Here is a 17,660-nt window from a genome sequence, read left to right as displayed (position 1 = left end):
CACTTCCTTCCCGAAAGAGCCAGGTGACTCAGGCTTGACTAAGTTCTTGGCCAAGCTGACAAAGGCCACAAGGGGTGCCCACGGATTTCCGTGAAATTTCCCTACACAGCAACAAGTTTCAGCGTGACATCAGCACCTCCGCAGATGTGCCGGCTGGCCACTGCAGCTCCCTCTGCGCAGGGGCGCTCCAGTTTAAGGCTCCTTAAAGGGAGAGTGGGCGTTGGGAAATCCTGCTCAGAACAGCGACTCAGGGACACAAATGATGCAAGCAAAGACCCTGTCTAACATTTCCGAACTTGGCAGCAGATTCAGAGCTCTTTAGGGCAGTTTCCGATGACCTTGTCATTAGAGGGTGTACAATTCTGACAATTAAATAACCTCCCACACAGACAGACGGGAACGCTTCCAGATCTGAGAACTCCAGATTCTGCATCCAGAGCTGCTGCGTGTAAATTAGGAATGCATGCAAATTAGCAAATTACAGATTATGCAAATTTGTACGAGTGTTCTTTTTCTTCAGGCTGCACTATCTGGAATGGTTTTATATTTGATGATTCTGGCCATTTTCACACATCTTACCAGCCACGCAAATTATGCAAAACTCCTGGAATGACGGCGTCTTCCTGGCGTGATTTCCCGTCATGACTGAAATTGTGCTAGAAAGATGCCATTGTTCCAGGAGTTTTGCACGATTTTGCGCGGCTGGCAAGATGTGTGAAAACAGCCAAAGACTCAGGGGGTGAATAGTGGTGAGGTGAGCAAGGACAAAGCACAACTTATAGCAGAGTTGTCGCAATTGTTTGCAAATTTGTATTGTATTCTAGCACTCTGTGGAGCAGAAAGCATTATTTGATCTACATCCCTTGGGCAGCAGCTAAGTTGTTTATATTCCCATTTTAAAGATGGGTAACTGAGACAGAGAGAGAAATGATTGTTTAACATCATGCAAAACTGGAACAAAACAAACAACAACAAAAAACCCAGAGCTAAGCAGAGATTAAAGCCTTCCCAGACTAAACCCAATATTGTTCATTGAACTCTGTTTAGGACTGCATTGCTCAATCAGACTAAAGGTCTATCCTGCTCTTTGCCTCCAAGAGTAGCCAATGGATGCCCACAGAATTCAAATGCAGGGCAGCCTTCTTCTGCTGGGAGTAAACTGCCCCCCACCCTATACACCAAGGCTCCATTTGAGCTGTAATTTCTATCATCCATTGGCATAGCAATTCTTTATGAATTTGCCTATTTCCTTAAAAAGCCATCTCAGTGAATGGCCAGCACCTCATCCTACAAAAATGGAGTTCAAATGTTGCATTGTAAGACACGTCATTTTGCTCTATGCCAGCTGCAAGTCAATGTTGTTAAGATTGCCATAAATTCCAGTTTTCTGGGAGAAAAAAGAGAAAATACTTTCCTTCTATAGCCACTCTCTTCATGTCATTTATCATTTTTTTCTAAACTCAAAGCCCCAAATTCTGAGAACTTTGTTTTCCAGCTTCCTGGCCATTTTATTTAACAAAATTTATACTCTTCTTTTCTACCCTCACAAAGGCCAACAAGGTGGCTAACAAATTTAAATGTAATAATAAAATCATCTTTTAAAAATCATTAAAAACGAAGAGTCATTAAAACAATTAAAACCACAACTAAAGTACATGAAAACATAAAAACAATCAAAACAATGGAAAGGAAGGAGTGGTCAATGACCCTTTTAGAACTCAAACCCACAAGACACAGATACACATGAAGCACATGTTGCCAGGAAGTGCCATTTTCATCAGCAGTCGTGTGGGGGCAGCATGGGGGCAGGGGAACCCAATATTTGAATGCTTTCCCTATATAAAAAAAAATCCCTTCGCGAGCATGCGATGAACAGATTTATGTTCCTCTTCTCTTAGCATGCTATTTTCCAATGCATATTGAGGTCTTAAAAAATTGGCTTTCTAACATTTACTCCATTGCCTGCTGTTGGAAAAAGTACAGCCTACCAACAGCAGCATCTGTCTGCAACTTAGCATCTCCTTTCAGTACTTTCTCTGCGGCCCAAATACATTCAGAAATGTGTGTGTGTGTATAGACAAAGAGTCTCTCTCAAAGGGACGAATTTCACGAGGACGCTCAAGTGAAGAGAGGTGCAATGCTAACCGGAAAGATGAGTTCTAAAAGACAGATCGGGTTTTGTCAATTTACCTTTCTACAGAGCTTGCTCAGGGGGTTTGTTTGGCTCCCAGAAGGTCAATTTGACTTTGGCTGCCAGAAGGGGAGGTGAAATTGACAGAGCCTTCCAGGAGGTCAAGAAGAAAGGGGAAGTGAAATTGACAGAGCCTTCCAGGAGGTCAATTTCACCTCCCCTTTCTTCTTGACCTCCTGGAAGGCTCTGTCAATTTCACCTCCCCTTCTGGCAGCCAAAGTGGAAGCCACTTCCAGGAGGTCAATTTCACCTCCCCTTTCTTCTTGACCTCCTGGAAGGCTCTGTCAATTTCACCTCCCCTTCTGGCAGCCAACCAAACCCCCTGAGGAGCAACATTTGCAAACTCTGTAGAGAGGGAAAATTGACAAAGCCTTCCGATCCGTCTTTTAGAACTTGTCTTCCCGGTTAGCATTGTGCCTCTCTTCACTTGAGCACCCTCATGAAATTCGTCTCCTTTAGAGAGACTCAAAGCCTTCGAGATCAGGGTTATCACCTCCTTCCATCAAACCCCTCCTCTAGTCATTGTTGCTGCTTGTCAGGTTTCTAGGTCGCTGTAACCCCAGATATTCCACACGTCAAACCTCTTCCAAGCATGCTTAAAGAAGTGATCAATTAAAATAAACCCTGCTTTCAGCCTGCACAGTTGCATCATGGGAAAAGCAGAATTCTGCCCTGCTTGCCCTCAAGACCAGCCGAGAGGAAATATATACGTTAATAACAGTGCAATAAATTTGCTAATGTTTAACGCCACTGGGCTATTTCCAGAGCAAAGCTAGTTTGCAATATGCAGCTTTTCTTGCTGTGTGCCGTTTTGAGAGTCAAGGCTCTCTTCTTCAGATCTGAAGAAGGGAGCTTTGACTCTCAAAATCTCATTGGTCTTTAAGGTGCCCCTGGACTAAAGTCCTGGAGATCAGAAAATCAGTTGCTGAGGATAGTCTGTGGCTTCAGCATATGACAAAGATGCTGAGAAAAATGGACCATGGAACTCTGACCCAGACTAGCAACACTGCCTGCAAAAGGGTTGGGGATCTTAAGGTGTTCTAGATATAATGATCTCTGACGGATATAAAATGACAGCCTCATATAAAATGCCTCGTGAAACTCAGGTCATTTCTACCTAGGATTGCCAGCCTCCAGGTGGTAGCTGGAGATCTCCTGGAATTACAACTGACCTCCAGGCAACAGAGATCAGTTCCCCTGGGGAAAATGGCTGCCTGAAGGGTGAACTCTATGGCATTATACCCCACCAAGGCCCCTCCCCTTCCCAAACCCTGCCCTCTCCAGGCTCCACCCCCCAAATCTCCAGGAATTTCTGAACCTGGACCTGGCAACCCTATTTCCATCTAGGTCACTTGCCCAAGGTTCGACACTGCAGCAAAGCCCAGACAGCTGACATGAACAAGGAAAAGTTGAATTTTCCCAGTCCCACCTACACGGCAGCTATTTTCTCTGCCCTCGTCCCTCTCTTGGCAGTGATTTCCCCCTCCCACTAGGGTTTTTTTTAAATAAACCAATAAATATCAATATAACCATCTGTTTTTTCTGAACTCCAAGCTTCATTTTAAAAAGTCTGCAGCCTCTTCTATTACAGAGATAAGCCTTTCCCCATATATCTCCACAACGAAAGGGACTAGAGACTTACTTTTTCAAAAAAATGAAAGCTGGGAATTGACAGAATTGTTGTAACATTATAGCACTATAAGCACTTTCGATTTCCTATGTAAAAAAGAAAACAACAACTATAAAAGCCCTGCTGGTGTGGAAGGATGGTGGTGGTCACTGCCAGGGGCCCAGGCAGGGAAACTGCAGGGAAGCCAGCCATGTGGAAGCCTTGTTGCCATTGAGCTGTATCAGCAGCCACTGCAGCAACAGGGAAACTATACAAGCCAGTCCTAGTGTGGAAGGCATCACAGGACATACAGTCTAGTTCACGAGAGATGGCTGAGTTAGGAACTTAAACAGCAATATTCAGATAGTTAAAAAGTGCTCTGAGCACTGGAAAGCACATGTTCAATTATTTCTTTGATAATTCTCAGAACGTGATTTGGTGCCTTCCCCTGCCCCCTCACAATTCTTCTGCAGGAGGAGCTTTGAGAGCCAGCCAGAATGTCAGTCTAGGATCCGAGAGACCCGAGTTCGAATCCCCACTCTGCCATGGAAGCTTGCTGGATAACCTTGGGCCAGTCACTCTCTTTTATCACACTTATCTCAGGGGATAAAATGTGAGAATAAAATGCAACAGAAGGAGGGGTGGGAAGTAAATGCACCAGGCGATACATAGATAGAAAGACAGAACGAAAGACAGAACAAAAGAAATATAGGAAGACAGAACAAAAGAAAGAAAAAGAAAGAACAGAAAGAAAGACAGAACAGAACGATAGAATAATAGACAGACAGACAGAGAGATAGAATGAAAGAACAAAAGACAGACAGACAGACAGACAGACAGAGAAGCACTAGAACGATCTCTATCAATTCTTGCTCCTGGCTCAACACTGAAAGGTGCTTCAGAGTTTTCAGCCAGCCAGGCATTGAGGAATTACTTGTTTTGGTTCACAGCCGCAGAACTACCCCAACGCTTTGAGTTTCATTTCTCTTCCTGTGGGATGAACAAAGAGTTCCAACGCAGTGTAAACAGAGGCCAGAAACGGTGGGCAGGCCAAGCAGGTTGCACAAATTCTTTCAGTTTCCATTCTGGAAAGCAGACAGACAGCTTGGAGTGGTATTCCAAGAGGAGCCAAGCGCCATTCAAAGCCCATCCAAGATTTACTTCGGGATTGTGTGTTGGTGCAGTCACACATTCCACATTCCCTACACAATTTAAATTTCACACGCAAAAACAGGGGCTAGTGTAACTTCAGAACATTGGGCCGGGTGGGGCAGGGCAGACATGAAGGCTTGAAAGTTTAAGGATAAACCCAAACCGTCCTAGTCTTAGGACATGCCACACGCTCATCGGTGGGTTCAGTTCAGCTGGCTGTGACCAACTTGGCGAAGGGGGTGAAGGGATAAAAAAAAATCTTCCACTGACACACTCACATTCGCAGCAGGGCTATTGTGCCTTCAACAGACCCCCAAGAAGTGGTGGACAATATTCGGACCCACCCAACGCTAAACTATTTTCTGGCCACCTCCACACCATCTTCTCTTGCTGTTACTGGCTCTCTGCATCCTTCAACTCTCCACTGATTCTTGGGGTCTCCCCCAGCACTGAGGCTGCCAGAGCAAAAACAGAATGAAAGAGATTTCTGCAGCAATGGCATCACTTCTGTGGAATTCAATTGAGCCCCCCCCCATACTGCCTTTAGAAAGGAAGGAGGGGGGAGATGGAAAGAAAGTACATCTGGAACTGCAATTACTCATTCAAATCAACCTCTGCTTTAGCTTCTCAAGAACTCCCCCCACCCCATCCCAGAGAAGGAATTTCCGACTGCACATCTTCCTACAGACTCATCCCAGGGCTGGTTTTACTAGACAAGCGTCCCCAAATGAATTAACACCACAAGTGGAGTGCAGCCCTTCAGGGAGGGATTTCACTCACTCGCATCTGGGGCTTGGGAGAACTTGCAGACTTTTGCCCTTGCATATAAAAGAACTGGCTGCAGTCCAGAGAATCACACATGGACCCCACATGCTCGGCAGGGTTGTGTGCATCCAATAAAAAGTAGCATCCCTCCCCTTCCCAAGATGCAGAGCAAATGGCTTGCAGAACTTGGCGGGGAGGGGGGGGAGCTGAAAGCTGGTTGTGATATAGAACAGGGAGGGATATGCTTTGCCAAGGAAGGAGCGGACGGAGGGACGTTCCATATGCAACGTTAAAGACTCCTCATTTCTGGGATGACGCTAGGCTTGCATGGTCAACTTCACTGTTTGCTAGGCTCCCCATGGGCCACGGACACATTTTAGAACTGTATCTCATTGTGCATATTCAAGATCTCCTAACACCTGAAGCAGAACTAATCTATATTAACTGCTTAGAAACATCAAAGGTGCTTTGCAGGGTTCGGTCTCACATCTTTTGAGATTGACAAACATTCATATGACCCAAGAGATGCATGTCAGGAAGCCAGAGGTATGAGCTCACGGGTGTCAAGGCCAGGACGTCGGGCAGCGGACCAAAAGAGTCCAGGGCACAAGCTGCAAGCTAAGCACCGCAAGGCAAAGGTCAGAGCCACGGAAGAATCTTGCTCAAACAGACAGGAAGCATGCTAACCCTGGTTTCTACACAGCAGGTCCTTCCAAAAGCCATAAAATGGGAAGATCTATAGGGGCTTGTGACACAGCAGGTGTGGCAATCTACCTGAGGGCACCGATCCACAGGATAAAGATCACTACATTAGATTAAGATGAAACTTAGCCCAGCTTGCTTTGCAAGAATCCAAGGAACCAGAAACCCCTCCAAGTGATTGAAATTAAATCAAAAGAGTTTTCGGCTAAACATTAGGAAGAACTTCCTGCCAGTTAAAGCGGTCCCTCAGTGGAACAGGCTTCCTCGGGAGGCGGTGGGCTCTCCTTCTTTGGAGGTTTTTAAGCAGAGGCTAGATGGCCATCTGACAGCAATGCTGATTCTGTGAACCTGGGCAGATCATGAGAGGGAGGGCAGGAAGGGACACATCAGCGCTTAGTTCTTGTGGTCCCTTCTTACACACCCAGGGAAATGCTGAGTGTCCTTTTGGGTAAGGAAGCAATTTTCCCCATGTCAGTTTGGCTACGGACCCTTCATGGTCATAGATCCAGAGGAGTTAGCCGTGCAAACTAACACGGCAAACTGACTCCACACCAAAAGGAGATGTTTACATTTACTAGCAAAGGAATGTTTTGGTTGCCTCCCCACTAATTGCATCCTGTCTCCTTGTAATATATGTCCCTTCTTTCTCCCCTCTCTCCCCTCCTCTTCTGTATTTGACCAGTTTAGATCATGCATCTGACGAAGAGAACTTGATTCTCGAAAGCTTATGCTATAATAAAATTGGTTAGTCTTAAAGGTGCTACTGGACTCTTTTTGATTTTGCTACGGACCCTGACGGTGTTTTGCCATCTTCTGGGCATGGAGCAGGGGTCACTGAGGGTGTGGGGGGAGGGGTAGTTGAGAATTTCCTGCATTGTGCAGGGGGGTGGACTAGATGACCCTATAGGTACCTTCCAACCCCAGGATTCTAAGTGGATAGCCATTATGGGCAGACTGCAGCCTATCTTCTGCCAACTCCAGTGCCTTGACACACAGTTGAGAGTTTCTCTTTTTAAACACGCTGTGGCTTCCTGGCTGAATTGAGCCTCTACACCTCTCTGTATGGAAATTAACTGCCAGGGTGTACGTACGTACGTACGTACGTACGTACGTACGTACGTACGTACGTACACACACACACACACACACACACACACACACACACACACACCTTTTGAGAAACCCCAGTCTGTTGTCCTGGGGCCAGACGTGTTTCTTTCGCACACTGCCCAGACCAAGAAAACGATTCTCCATTTTGCTATCTTAGTCCTTTTGATTCCAGTTTCCTCTCTCAGTTTAGCAGCTCTCTCTCTTTTAAAATGAAGGGAGAAAAAAAAAACCCACCACAAAGCCCACAACTCCTGGGCCCATTGGAAGACCTCACCAGCACAAGTCGAGGAACAGGAGGAAACCATTTATGAGAAAAGCCACCTACATTGAGAACCGCACACAAAAACACAAGTAAACAAGTAATGCTACATTTCCAGAGAGCAACAAGCTTGGCTGCTTCCTCTCCAGCAGAGAGATCAGGGGGTGGGAACACCTCACCCCCCCACCCCTAAGAGACAGTTGGTACTACGCTATTATACAACAAAACCAACTCAAAAAATGTTACATATCCGTAAGTATTATAACTGGATTTAAAGTAGTTAAATACTGTAGTGAAGCACGGGTATCAAGCCAGTCTGAGATAAGAATTATCAGGGAAATGTCAAGAAAGTCTGGTATGCCATTAAACAGTGAAACTTTTCTTGCTGAGGCTTCAAACTCTGATCCTTCGAGGGGTCCTCTCCACACCAACTTCTCTGCTGACAAGCATCTCCCTAGGTGCAGAGAACCTTTGCATATTGTTGGGGATTCTGGAGCACATGCTCAGTTTAGACAAGATGCTCTCTAGGCCTGTAGGGCTTTAACATTCAGACGTACGCCCAGAGCAACCCCACAACTCACCCCACATTTTCCTGGGGCTGTGCCTTGGAAGGAAGGACCTAAAGCGAAGTGGATGGATAAGATTTTTAAAAAGTCATGCACTGCTGTTGATGTTCTCATCAAGGAACCCCCAGAGATCATCAGAACATAACTTTGAATGCATTTGTTCTAAAAGACACAGTTTAGTAGCTGTCATCAGTTTAGTGCAACTTCCACAGTGGGTTTCCCCCTTGAATACAGGAAATTCTGCCTTGCAAACTTCTCAAGCAGAGAAACCTCAAAGGGAAATTATAACGGATGAGACTGCTGAAACTGAGTTTATTTGCATATTTGGAACAATGGCTCCCCCAAGGTTAAATCAGGACATAGGATTTTTCTTGCATTACAGATGCTAATTTTCTTCACTTCACACCCATGCTCTATCAAGCTAATTACAACATGTATTACAGCTACCTTCCTGACACTCTAATTTACAATACCCCTCCCACCCTCTGCCTGGATTATAAGGATCCCTTCCTTTTCCACTCCTTGTAGCTGACAAATGGAGCTCTGACTCCAGAAAGCTCAAACCACGGAAATCTAGTTGGTCTTTAAGGTGCTACTGGACCCAACTCTTGCCTTGCAAGGAGACATCCATTTCTCCCCCACCCCTGCAACTTCACAGCCTTCCCTAGCATAGAACAGTTACAGTTCAGAGTCACTGGATTTCCTAGCCAGTCGTAATGTGGAGTTTCCACTGGCCTCTCTCCTCCCCCAAATTCTCTGCCAAAGAACATGGGGGTGGGGAGATGCATGCCTGTGTTCGCAGGAAAGTTAAGCATGATGCTGGACCCCCTCCTCCAATCTGCAGAGACAGGAAAGGGGAGGGGGCTTCTCACATCCCAATAAGCAGGGGCCTCTACCCCTGCTTATTGATCAGTGGGTTTATGACAGCCTGGATGGAATTGCTTCTTCCTCCTCCTCCTCTCAGATTAAAGGCTCATTCCAGAAACCAGAGTTTGAGAGCCTCTGTCCACGCTGGCTTGGCCAACCCCTCCCTCCTCCCCACCCACCCTGCTGGCTTCCCTCTCCCCATGAGAAGATATCGGCCTCCGGAGTTCCCAGGCCGGAGCCTCTTTGATCTGCTCCATCCCACTGCGTAATGTAGGCCACACTAAACACACCCAGGATTATCCCAGCCAGGGATACAGACAAGGACTAGCTCGTAAGTGGAGATCTACAGATACCCCCCTCGTAACAACCCAGGGACAATGCCTCAGCCATTGAAGACGTTGTTCCACTTTGTAGGAAGAGCACCAGTAGCACCAGAGGTCTGGAGGTGTGCACAAGGCGAATCAGAGCTGGGTGCTGCCCTTCATGGGAAACCTCGTGCCAGAGGCTACTTGGCAAATCTCCCTGTGTCTCAGACCGTCCACATGTGCAGTTAGTTTCAGGTGTGGGTCAGCAGTAGAGCAGCAAGATTTGAGTCCAGTAGCACGTTAAAGATCTCCAGAGTGCGAGTTTTTGAGATTCATAGCTCCTTTTGTCAAAAAGATAGGAAAACTGTATCGGGGGACGGGTCTCAGATGCTCCGCTAATGAGTTAGGAACCATAGACTTCACTGCGATGTTGTATTGGATTCCTGCTAATGCTAAGTCTTTCTGCACTTGCATCTATTTACCCTATGGCATTGCTTATGGAAACATTTCTATATTGACTGTACTACTCTCACACCGTGTAATCCACCTTGGGTCTCAGTGAGAAAGGCGGAATATAAATGACATAAATAAATAGGACCGGCTCCCTCTCTATGTCCCTCCTGCTCATCTGAACAGGGTCTCCTGCAGGTGCCACCCTGCACATGGGCAAAATCAACTGCAGCCCGTACATGGGCCTTCTCTGTGGTGGCCCCTACCCTATGGAACAGCCTGCCTAAGCAGGTCAGGAGAGCTCCCACGCTCTTGGCTTTCCACAAACGATGCAAAACTGAATTATTCAAAAAGGCTTTTTTACTCAGATAGGAGAATGGTGTTGTAGGGAGGAGGTCTTGGATGTTTCGCCAATGAGTTGGGAACCATGGGCTCCACCATTATGTTGCTTTACGTATTATCTGTTGCTTTGAAGATGTACTCGTCTATACTGCTTGTGCTTCATGTTGTCTAATGTCAGTCCTAGAACTGATTATGTTCTGTTTCAGCAATCCTTCAACCCTGTATTGGATCCTTGCTAATGCTCTGTCTCTGTAAGCTTGTATTCAGCTACCCTATGACATGGTTTATGGAAATGTTCTTGGCACTGCAAATAAATAAATAAATAAATAAATAAATACTTGTACAAAAACTTATATCCTGGAAGTCTTGTTGGTCTTTTAGATGCTATCGGACGGGAACCTTGCTCTTCCACCTATGCGGGGCCACTTTCGCCATGCATGCACACCACTTGACTTCTTACCACTTCACACCAAAGATGCATCTATCCCAGCAACTTGTTTCCAGCTGTGGGCAGCCATAAGTTACTGCATCCCCCTTGCCCAGCAAATGGCATTTAAAGGTACACTGCCTTTGTACATGGAAGCTCTATTTCATTTCTAAAGCTCATACTAATCATAGCTATACAATACTGATCAGTTTCATTCTTTTTAAGAGCCATCTAAGCTGAGCCTAAATGGCCCAGGCTAGCCCGATCTTGTCAGCTCTCAGAAGCTAATCAGGGTCAGCCTTGGTTAGCGCTTGGATGGGAGATCACCACAGAAATCCAGGGCTGCTACGCAGAGACATGGAGTAGCAAACCAGCTCTGAACATCTCTTGCCTTGAAAAGCCTATGAGATTGCCATAAACTGGCTGCAACTTGATGGCATTTCAAACACACGAGCTGCTAGTCCCCCATCATCATGCAGCAGGGAATTCCAGAAGTTAAAGACACGATGTCTAAGAAAGGCTGCCCTTCTTTGTCCCAAACCTGCAGCTCACACACGTGGGTGACACCCCCTCCCCCAGTTATGGAAAAAAGGGACTGCATTGTTTTTGGATCTGATAATCCCCGTTTCTGACATGCTCTCCGTATTCAGGACGAAACTTTAGTTCTATAAAATGTTACAGTTAAAGCAGATGCCTGCTCTTTGCAACAGTTGCTGAAAAGCGGTGCCAGGAAGAAACACAGAGAACAGCAATGAAACGGCACGAAGACAGCATTCCTGAGCAAGAGAAACCAGAAGTGGCTCACCGAAACATCCCTAATCTTAGCAAGAGCAAAAAAAGTTCTCTTTCCATCCCATTCAACTTCTATCATTCCCTATTCCCACCCCCCACCCCCAAGTATTCACCTTTTCCTCCAAACGGAGCGGCTCCAACTCTTTGGCACTAATTCCAAACTTTGTTGGGGGTTTTGCCCTGAGAAGCTGTTTGTACCGAGTAGGTGACATGACCTATGACCCAGAACACCCACCGACACAGCCCCACCTTGCCAGAAGCAATTTCCACGGTCACAGTGGGCCCCACTGACCCTGCAGGGGACACGTCACGTGGTTGGGGGTGGAATTTTTGAAAACGTTTCTGAACCAGTGGTTGGTGCCTGGGAAGAGCCTGTGCCAGCTGACCGGGCGGTGTGAGCAGGTACGTCTGGGTGAGAAATGCAACCAAATACATCAACGCTAACTCTAGATGCATTTCCTCAGGTCTGGCCTCTTCCTTGAAGCTCAGCCCCCCTTGCCCCTTCTTTCTCTTCCCTCCAGGGGTTAATCTCCCCAACACTCCATCCTTCCCCTCCAGCAGACACTGAGGATCTTTCACACATGCCGAAGAATGCCCTTTTCAATCCACTTTCAACGCATTTTGCAAACGAATTTTGCTGCGTGAAATGGGAAAATCCATTCGCAAACAATGGCTCAAGTGCATCGAGAGTGGACTGAAAGTGCATGCTTCGGTGGGTGTGAAAGCGCTTTTGTCTAGAGAGACCAGGGTTCAAAGCCCAGCTTGGGCATAAAGCTCACAGATGTATCTTTTGCCGATTGCCATCGAGCTCGTGGGGTTGTTGTGAGGATAAGATCCGGGAAGACCATCAAAGCTGCCAGAGCACCAGGGGAGGTGAGCTGGGGATGAACTCAGAACCAAGCACACTTTTTACCTCTCTTTCTCCACTCAGGTCAACGCCTTCCCAGATCCCCACCTGATCTTTCAACAAGCCCCTCCCCCGTCCAGTTTAGCGTCCATGCATTCCCCACTGGTTGCCACCTCCAGGATGGGAGATTCCTGGAGATCTGGGGCCTTGAGCCTGTGGAGGGAAGGGTCCCAGTGGGGCATACCCGCATAGAAACCCTCCTTCCGAAGCAGCCCCGTCCTCCAGGGGAAGGGATCTCTGCAGCCCGGAACGCAACCATAATTCCGGGAGATCTCCAGCCACCCCCTGGAGGTGGCAACCCCGCCCCCCGGGTGCCCCGCACCTGTTTGAAGTCGGCAGTCAGGCTGACGAGGGTCCCGTCGCCTTGGCGCAGCTCCAGGCTGACGCAGTCGGCGCCGCTGTCCGCCTGCAGGCTCTCCTCCGTCACCTGCCCGTCGGGGAGCCGCACTCGCACCCGCAGCTCCGACGGCGCCCCGCCCGCGGCCAGCCCGCGCCACAGCAAGAGCCGCAGCAGCAGCAGCAGCAGCGCCGCCAGCCCGCCGCCCGGCCCGCGCATCCCCCGGCAGCCAGCGGAGCGGGGCGCGGCGGCCGGCCCCCAGCGGAGCCCCTCCGGAGCGCTCCGGCCAACTTGCCCGCGACGTCCACCCGGGGCTGGGGCTGCGCTCTCCCTGTGCCGCCGGAGCGAGAGGCGCCGCGTGGGCCGGCCCTGGACGGGGCGTTCCTGCTGCTGCTGCTGCCGCTGCCGCTCCTCCCGCGCCGGTCCAAGCCGGCGCTCTGCCCTCCGCGGGCGCCGCGGGCTCTCGCTCTCTCGCCCGCCCTCCGGCCGGCTGCCGGGCGCTCCTTTCCCCGCGACCGCCCCGTCACTTCCTTCGGCTCCCCGCACAGCAGCCCGCCAGGGCCGGCCTTAAAGGGACAGGCGCCCCTCGCCGCCGCCGGGCCAGAAGGGCGAAGGCAGCGAGGCGGGCGAAAGTTGAGCGAACTCTGCCTCGGCGCCGGAACGCGCGCCCGCGTGCACGCGCGCGCCGCCCCGGGCCTCCCTGGCCCGCTTGCGTCCTCTTGCTTGCTCTGTCGCCCCCGACGTGCAATCGGAACTAGCCCAGCGCCGTTCCCTCTTTTAAGGAGAAACAGCATTCCCACTTCGATTGGACTTTGGAGGAATGTCTTTTTTTCCACCCTAGAAAAATAAAGGCGTGACATGAAGAAATGCAAGCCTGGGAAATGGATGACCCGGGAGGAGCAAGCCAAGGCTAGTGGACCTTGCCGCAAGCCAGAACACGTGAAGCTGCTGCCTTATACCGAATCGGGTCCACTGGTCCATCAAGACTGCTGAATTGTAAATGATAACTGTGCTCAAGACAATGTCCCCTCCTGGATTGAATCGAGACCTAGGCTTCCTATCTCATTACCAATACTGATTTTTTTTCACACCCACCACCCCTCTGCATACCCTACCTTATCCAATCATGCCTGCTCTTGCCGTTCAGTGTCTGAAATCACTCTACTCTCCAAGATGTAAGGACAGATGGACTCACTTTCTAGCTATATCTGAAGCTCAAACCCTACCACAAATTTTGTTAGTCTTATTGGTGCTACCAGGCTGGCAGCAGCTCTCCAGGGTCTCATGCGGAGGTCTTTCACATCCCCTCCTACCTGTTCATTGGAGATGCCGTGGATTGAACCTGGGGCCTTCTGCATGCCAAGCAAATGACCTCTCTGAGCCAGGCTTCGAGAGACACTCTGCTCAGACACTGGCAGCAGTGCCAAGGATAGACAACAGCTCACCTGCAGCTTTCCCTGGCACTGTTGCCCTGCTGGCAGGATCTGAGCAGAGTGGCTTCATGCCCCTGGCAGAGCTGCTGGGGCTTGGCTCTGCTTGCTCCGGATGCCCAGCCAGCAGCCCTGTGGTTTATACTATTACGCTGTTGTAATCCGTCTTGAGTCTCAGAGAGAAAGGTGGACTATAAAATATATTGAAGCTGGTCTTCCTTTCAAGAAAATGGGTGAAAAGGACTGTCAGGAACTGCTTTGTTTTAGGCTAATATTGCTTGGGACCTAAAAGACTGGGGTTCAGATCTCAGTCCAAGATGTATTCTTCCATAGAACTTTGGGAAATTTTGGGAATTGGTGGCTGATCTCTTTGCTCCTGACCACAGTGGCTACAGAACAACAACAACAACAACATTCAATTTATATACCACTTTTCAGGACAACTTAACACCCACTCAGAGTGGTTTACAGACTGTGTTGTTATTATCCTCATGACAATCACCCTGTGAGGTGGGTGGGGCTGAGAGAGCTCTGAGAGAGCTGTGACTGACCCCAGGCCACCCAGCTGGCTTCAAGCGGAGGAGTGAGGAATCAAACCCGGCTCTCCAGATTAGAGTCCTGCTGTTCTTAGCCACTACACCAAACTGGCTCCCCAGATAAAGAAAGGGCCTCTATGACATTGTTCTTCACAGTCTTTGTTCCTGGGTACTATTCTTCCCCTCTCCTAAGCTCCTCACCATGAACTGAACGCAACAACATGCACTGTTCATTTTTTCCAATCACGGGCGTATTACTGATCCATTGTATGTGAACGAGAACACAAAAACAGCAGGACACAAGGGGAGCCAGGAGGCTTTGTTAAGAATGTCTCGTTCCAGGAAGGAAGCAGCATCTGGAAAAACCGCAGGGGCCAGAGCCGAGCGGTAGAGCTCAAGTTTTGCATGCCTGGTCTCACATTCAAGCCCTCCCCTGCTGCCTCCGGTTAGGTTCTCCTGCACGCCGGAAACTCGGTGAGCCACTCTCTCCTGGGCCACATGGGCAGATGGTTGGAGTTAATGCAAGGTGGTTTCACATGTTTCTTTCTAGGCGCCACCCTTCAAATCTCCAGGAATTTCCCAACCTGGAGCTGGCAACCCTAGTCGACATGGTGCAGTATTTAAGAGTGTTGGACCAGGATCTGAGTTCTATTCCCCACTCTAAGGTTGCCAGTCTCCAGATGGGGCCTGAAGACCTCCCAGAATGTCAACTCATCTCCAGATTACAGAGGTCAGTTCCCCTGAAGAAAATGGTGGCTTTGGAGGGTGGGCTGTATGGCACTACATCCCACTTAAGTCCCTCCCCTCCACAAATTCCCTCCTCTCTGGGCTGCACCCCCAAATCTCCACAAATTTCCCAACCAGGAGATGGAGCCAGTTTGGTGTAGTGGATAAGAGCGGCAGAACTCTAATCTGGAGAGCCAGGTTTGATTCCCCTCTCCTTTGCTCGAAGCCAGCTGGGTAACCTTGGGTCAGTCACAGCTTCTCGGAGTCAGAGGAGTTAGCCATGTTAGTCTGTAGTAGCAAAACAGTAAAGAGTCCAGTAGCACCTTTAAGACTAACCAACTTTATTGTAGCATAAGCTTTCGAGAACCACAGCTCTCTTTGTCAGATGCAACTTTATTGTAGCATCAGCTTTTGAGAATCACAGATTTCTTTGTCAGATGCAACTTTATGCTGAAATAAAGTTGGTTAGTCTTAAAGGTGCTACTGGACTCTTTACTATGTAGCATCCTGGTGCTCTCTCATCCCCACCCACCTCACAGTTTGATTGTTGTGAGGATAATAATAATAACACCCTTTGTAAACCACTCTGAATGAGTGTTAAGTTGTCCTGAAGGGTGGTATATAAATCGAGTGTTACTATTATTGTGTTGTTATGGCAACCCAACCCCTCTGCAATGGAAACTTGCTGGGTTATCTTGAGCCAATTGCTCTCTCTCAGCATAACCTACCTCACAGGGTTGTTGTTGTGAGGATAAAATCGAGGAAGGGAGTACAATGTTGTTAGGTGCTTTGAGTCCCCAGTGGGGAGAAAAGCAGAGTATAAATATCTAAATAAAAATACTATAATAGTTTATTTATCCCTGCTGTGGGTCAACTTCTTAATCTCAGATCCAGGATCGTGCTATATACATTCAGAAAACTCTTTGTGTAGAGTCGGGTGCTTTCAAACAGAACAATATTTTCTACTTTCTTAATGCAGGGCATTTTAATTAGAAACTGTGGGCATTTCATTCCATCATCTCCACGAAGGGGTACTTTTTCTTGGACCGTACCTGCAGGTGGTAAGAGTAGCAAGTTTGCACACACACCCATGAGAAAATCCCCCGCACGCAAAATTGGCATGTCAGTCTGAATCTTTCTCCTTGTCAAGGTGATGTTTTGAATGCAAGGTATTTTTCACTTGCATGTACAAATGCAAGTTATTTTTCACTTGCATGTACAAATACAAGGAATTTTTCACTTGCATGTACAAATGCAAGGTATTTTTCACTTGTGTGCACATCCCCCCTCCACCCGCCCCCAGCCTGAAATGACTCTGTCCATGCAAAGTTTTGCTGTCTGAATCTCCTGATGATATAAGTGAACCCCTTGTGTGTACAGAGAAGTCAGGCCTGAGATCCTTTTCATAGCCTCGTACTCAGGCTTTATCTTTCCCCCCCTTTTAATGGGTTCTCAAAGAAGATCACTGTTAGTGCAATCCTAGGCAGAGTTACTCCAGTCAAAAGCAATTTAAATCAATGGACTTTGTATGGCATAAGGGGATATCAGACAGGCCTTTAGATATCAAGTAAGGTTGCCAGCTTCCAGGTGGTGGCTGGAGATGTCCTGGAAATACAACTGATCTCCAGGTGACAGAGATCAGTTCCTCTGGAGAAAATGGCTGCTTTGGAGGGTGGGCTCTATGGCATTATACCCTACTGTGGTCCCTCCCTTTCCCAAATTGTGCTCTGTCCAGGCACCCCCTCCCCCCCAAATCTCCAGGAACTTCCCAATGTGGACCTGGCCTGAGGGCATATGAGGGCATATGTTGGCACATGCTCTCATGTGCCAACAATGTCCTTCTGCTCTGTACATTGGACAAACCAGCCAACCTCTACGCAAAAGAATAAATGGACACAAATCTGACATTAGAAATGGAAACGTCCAAAAACCAGTGGGAGAACACTTCAATCTACCAGGACATTCCATCAAAGACTTAAAGGTCGCTGTAGTTCAACAGAAACCTTTCAAAAACAAAATCCAACGGGAGGCTGCTGAATTGGAATTCATATGCAAATTTGACTCTGTCAAGCTGGGACTGAATAGGGACTATGAATGGTTATCACATTATCACAGGTAACAGATTTCCTTTACAGAGGCGGGGTCTGGGGGAGCCCAGTGGCGCTTGGCGTGGGCTTTCGGGGACCA

At 48.2% G+C, this 17,660-nt stretch overlaps 1 protein-coding gene across 1 annotated transcript in view; it reads right to left on the bottom strand.

The window, feature by feature from the left end:
- OAF (out at first homolog) overlaps positions 1–13,400 on the bottom strand; it is a 29,961-nt gene extending 16,561 nt beyond the window's left edge. Inside the window, exon 1 of the mRNA XM_054997399.1 lies at positions 12,767–13,400. Coding sequence (XP_054853374.1) covers positions 12,767–13,000 — 234 coding nt within the window. The 5' untranslated portion in view covers positions 13,001–13,400. The remainder of the gene's footprint in view (positions 1–12,766) is intronic.
- Between the last annotated feature and the right edge of the window lie 4,260 nt (positions 13,401–17,660).

This window comes from Eublepharis macularius, chromosome 14, assembly GCF_028583425.1.
Source record: "Eublepharis macularius isolate TG4126 chromosome 14, MPM_Emac_v1.0, whole genome shotgun sequence".
NCBI classification, from domain to species: domain Eukaryota; kingdom Metazoa; phylum Chordata; class Lepidosauria; order Squamata; family Eublepharidae; genus Eublepharis; species Eublepharis macularius.
The sequence above is the reverse complement of the archived record's forward strand: the minus strand, read 5'-3'. Positions and strand labels throughout refer to the sequence as shown.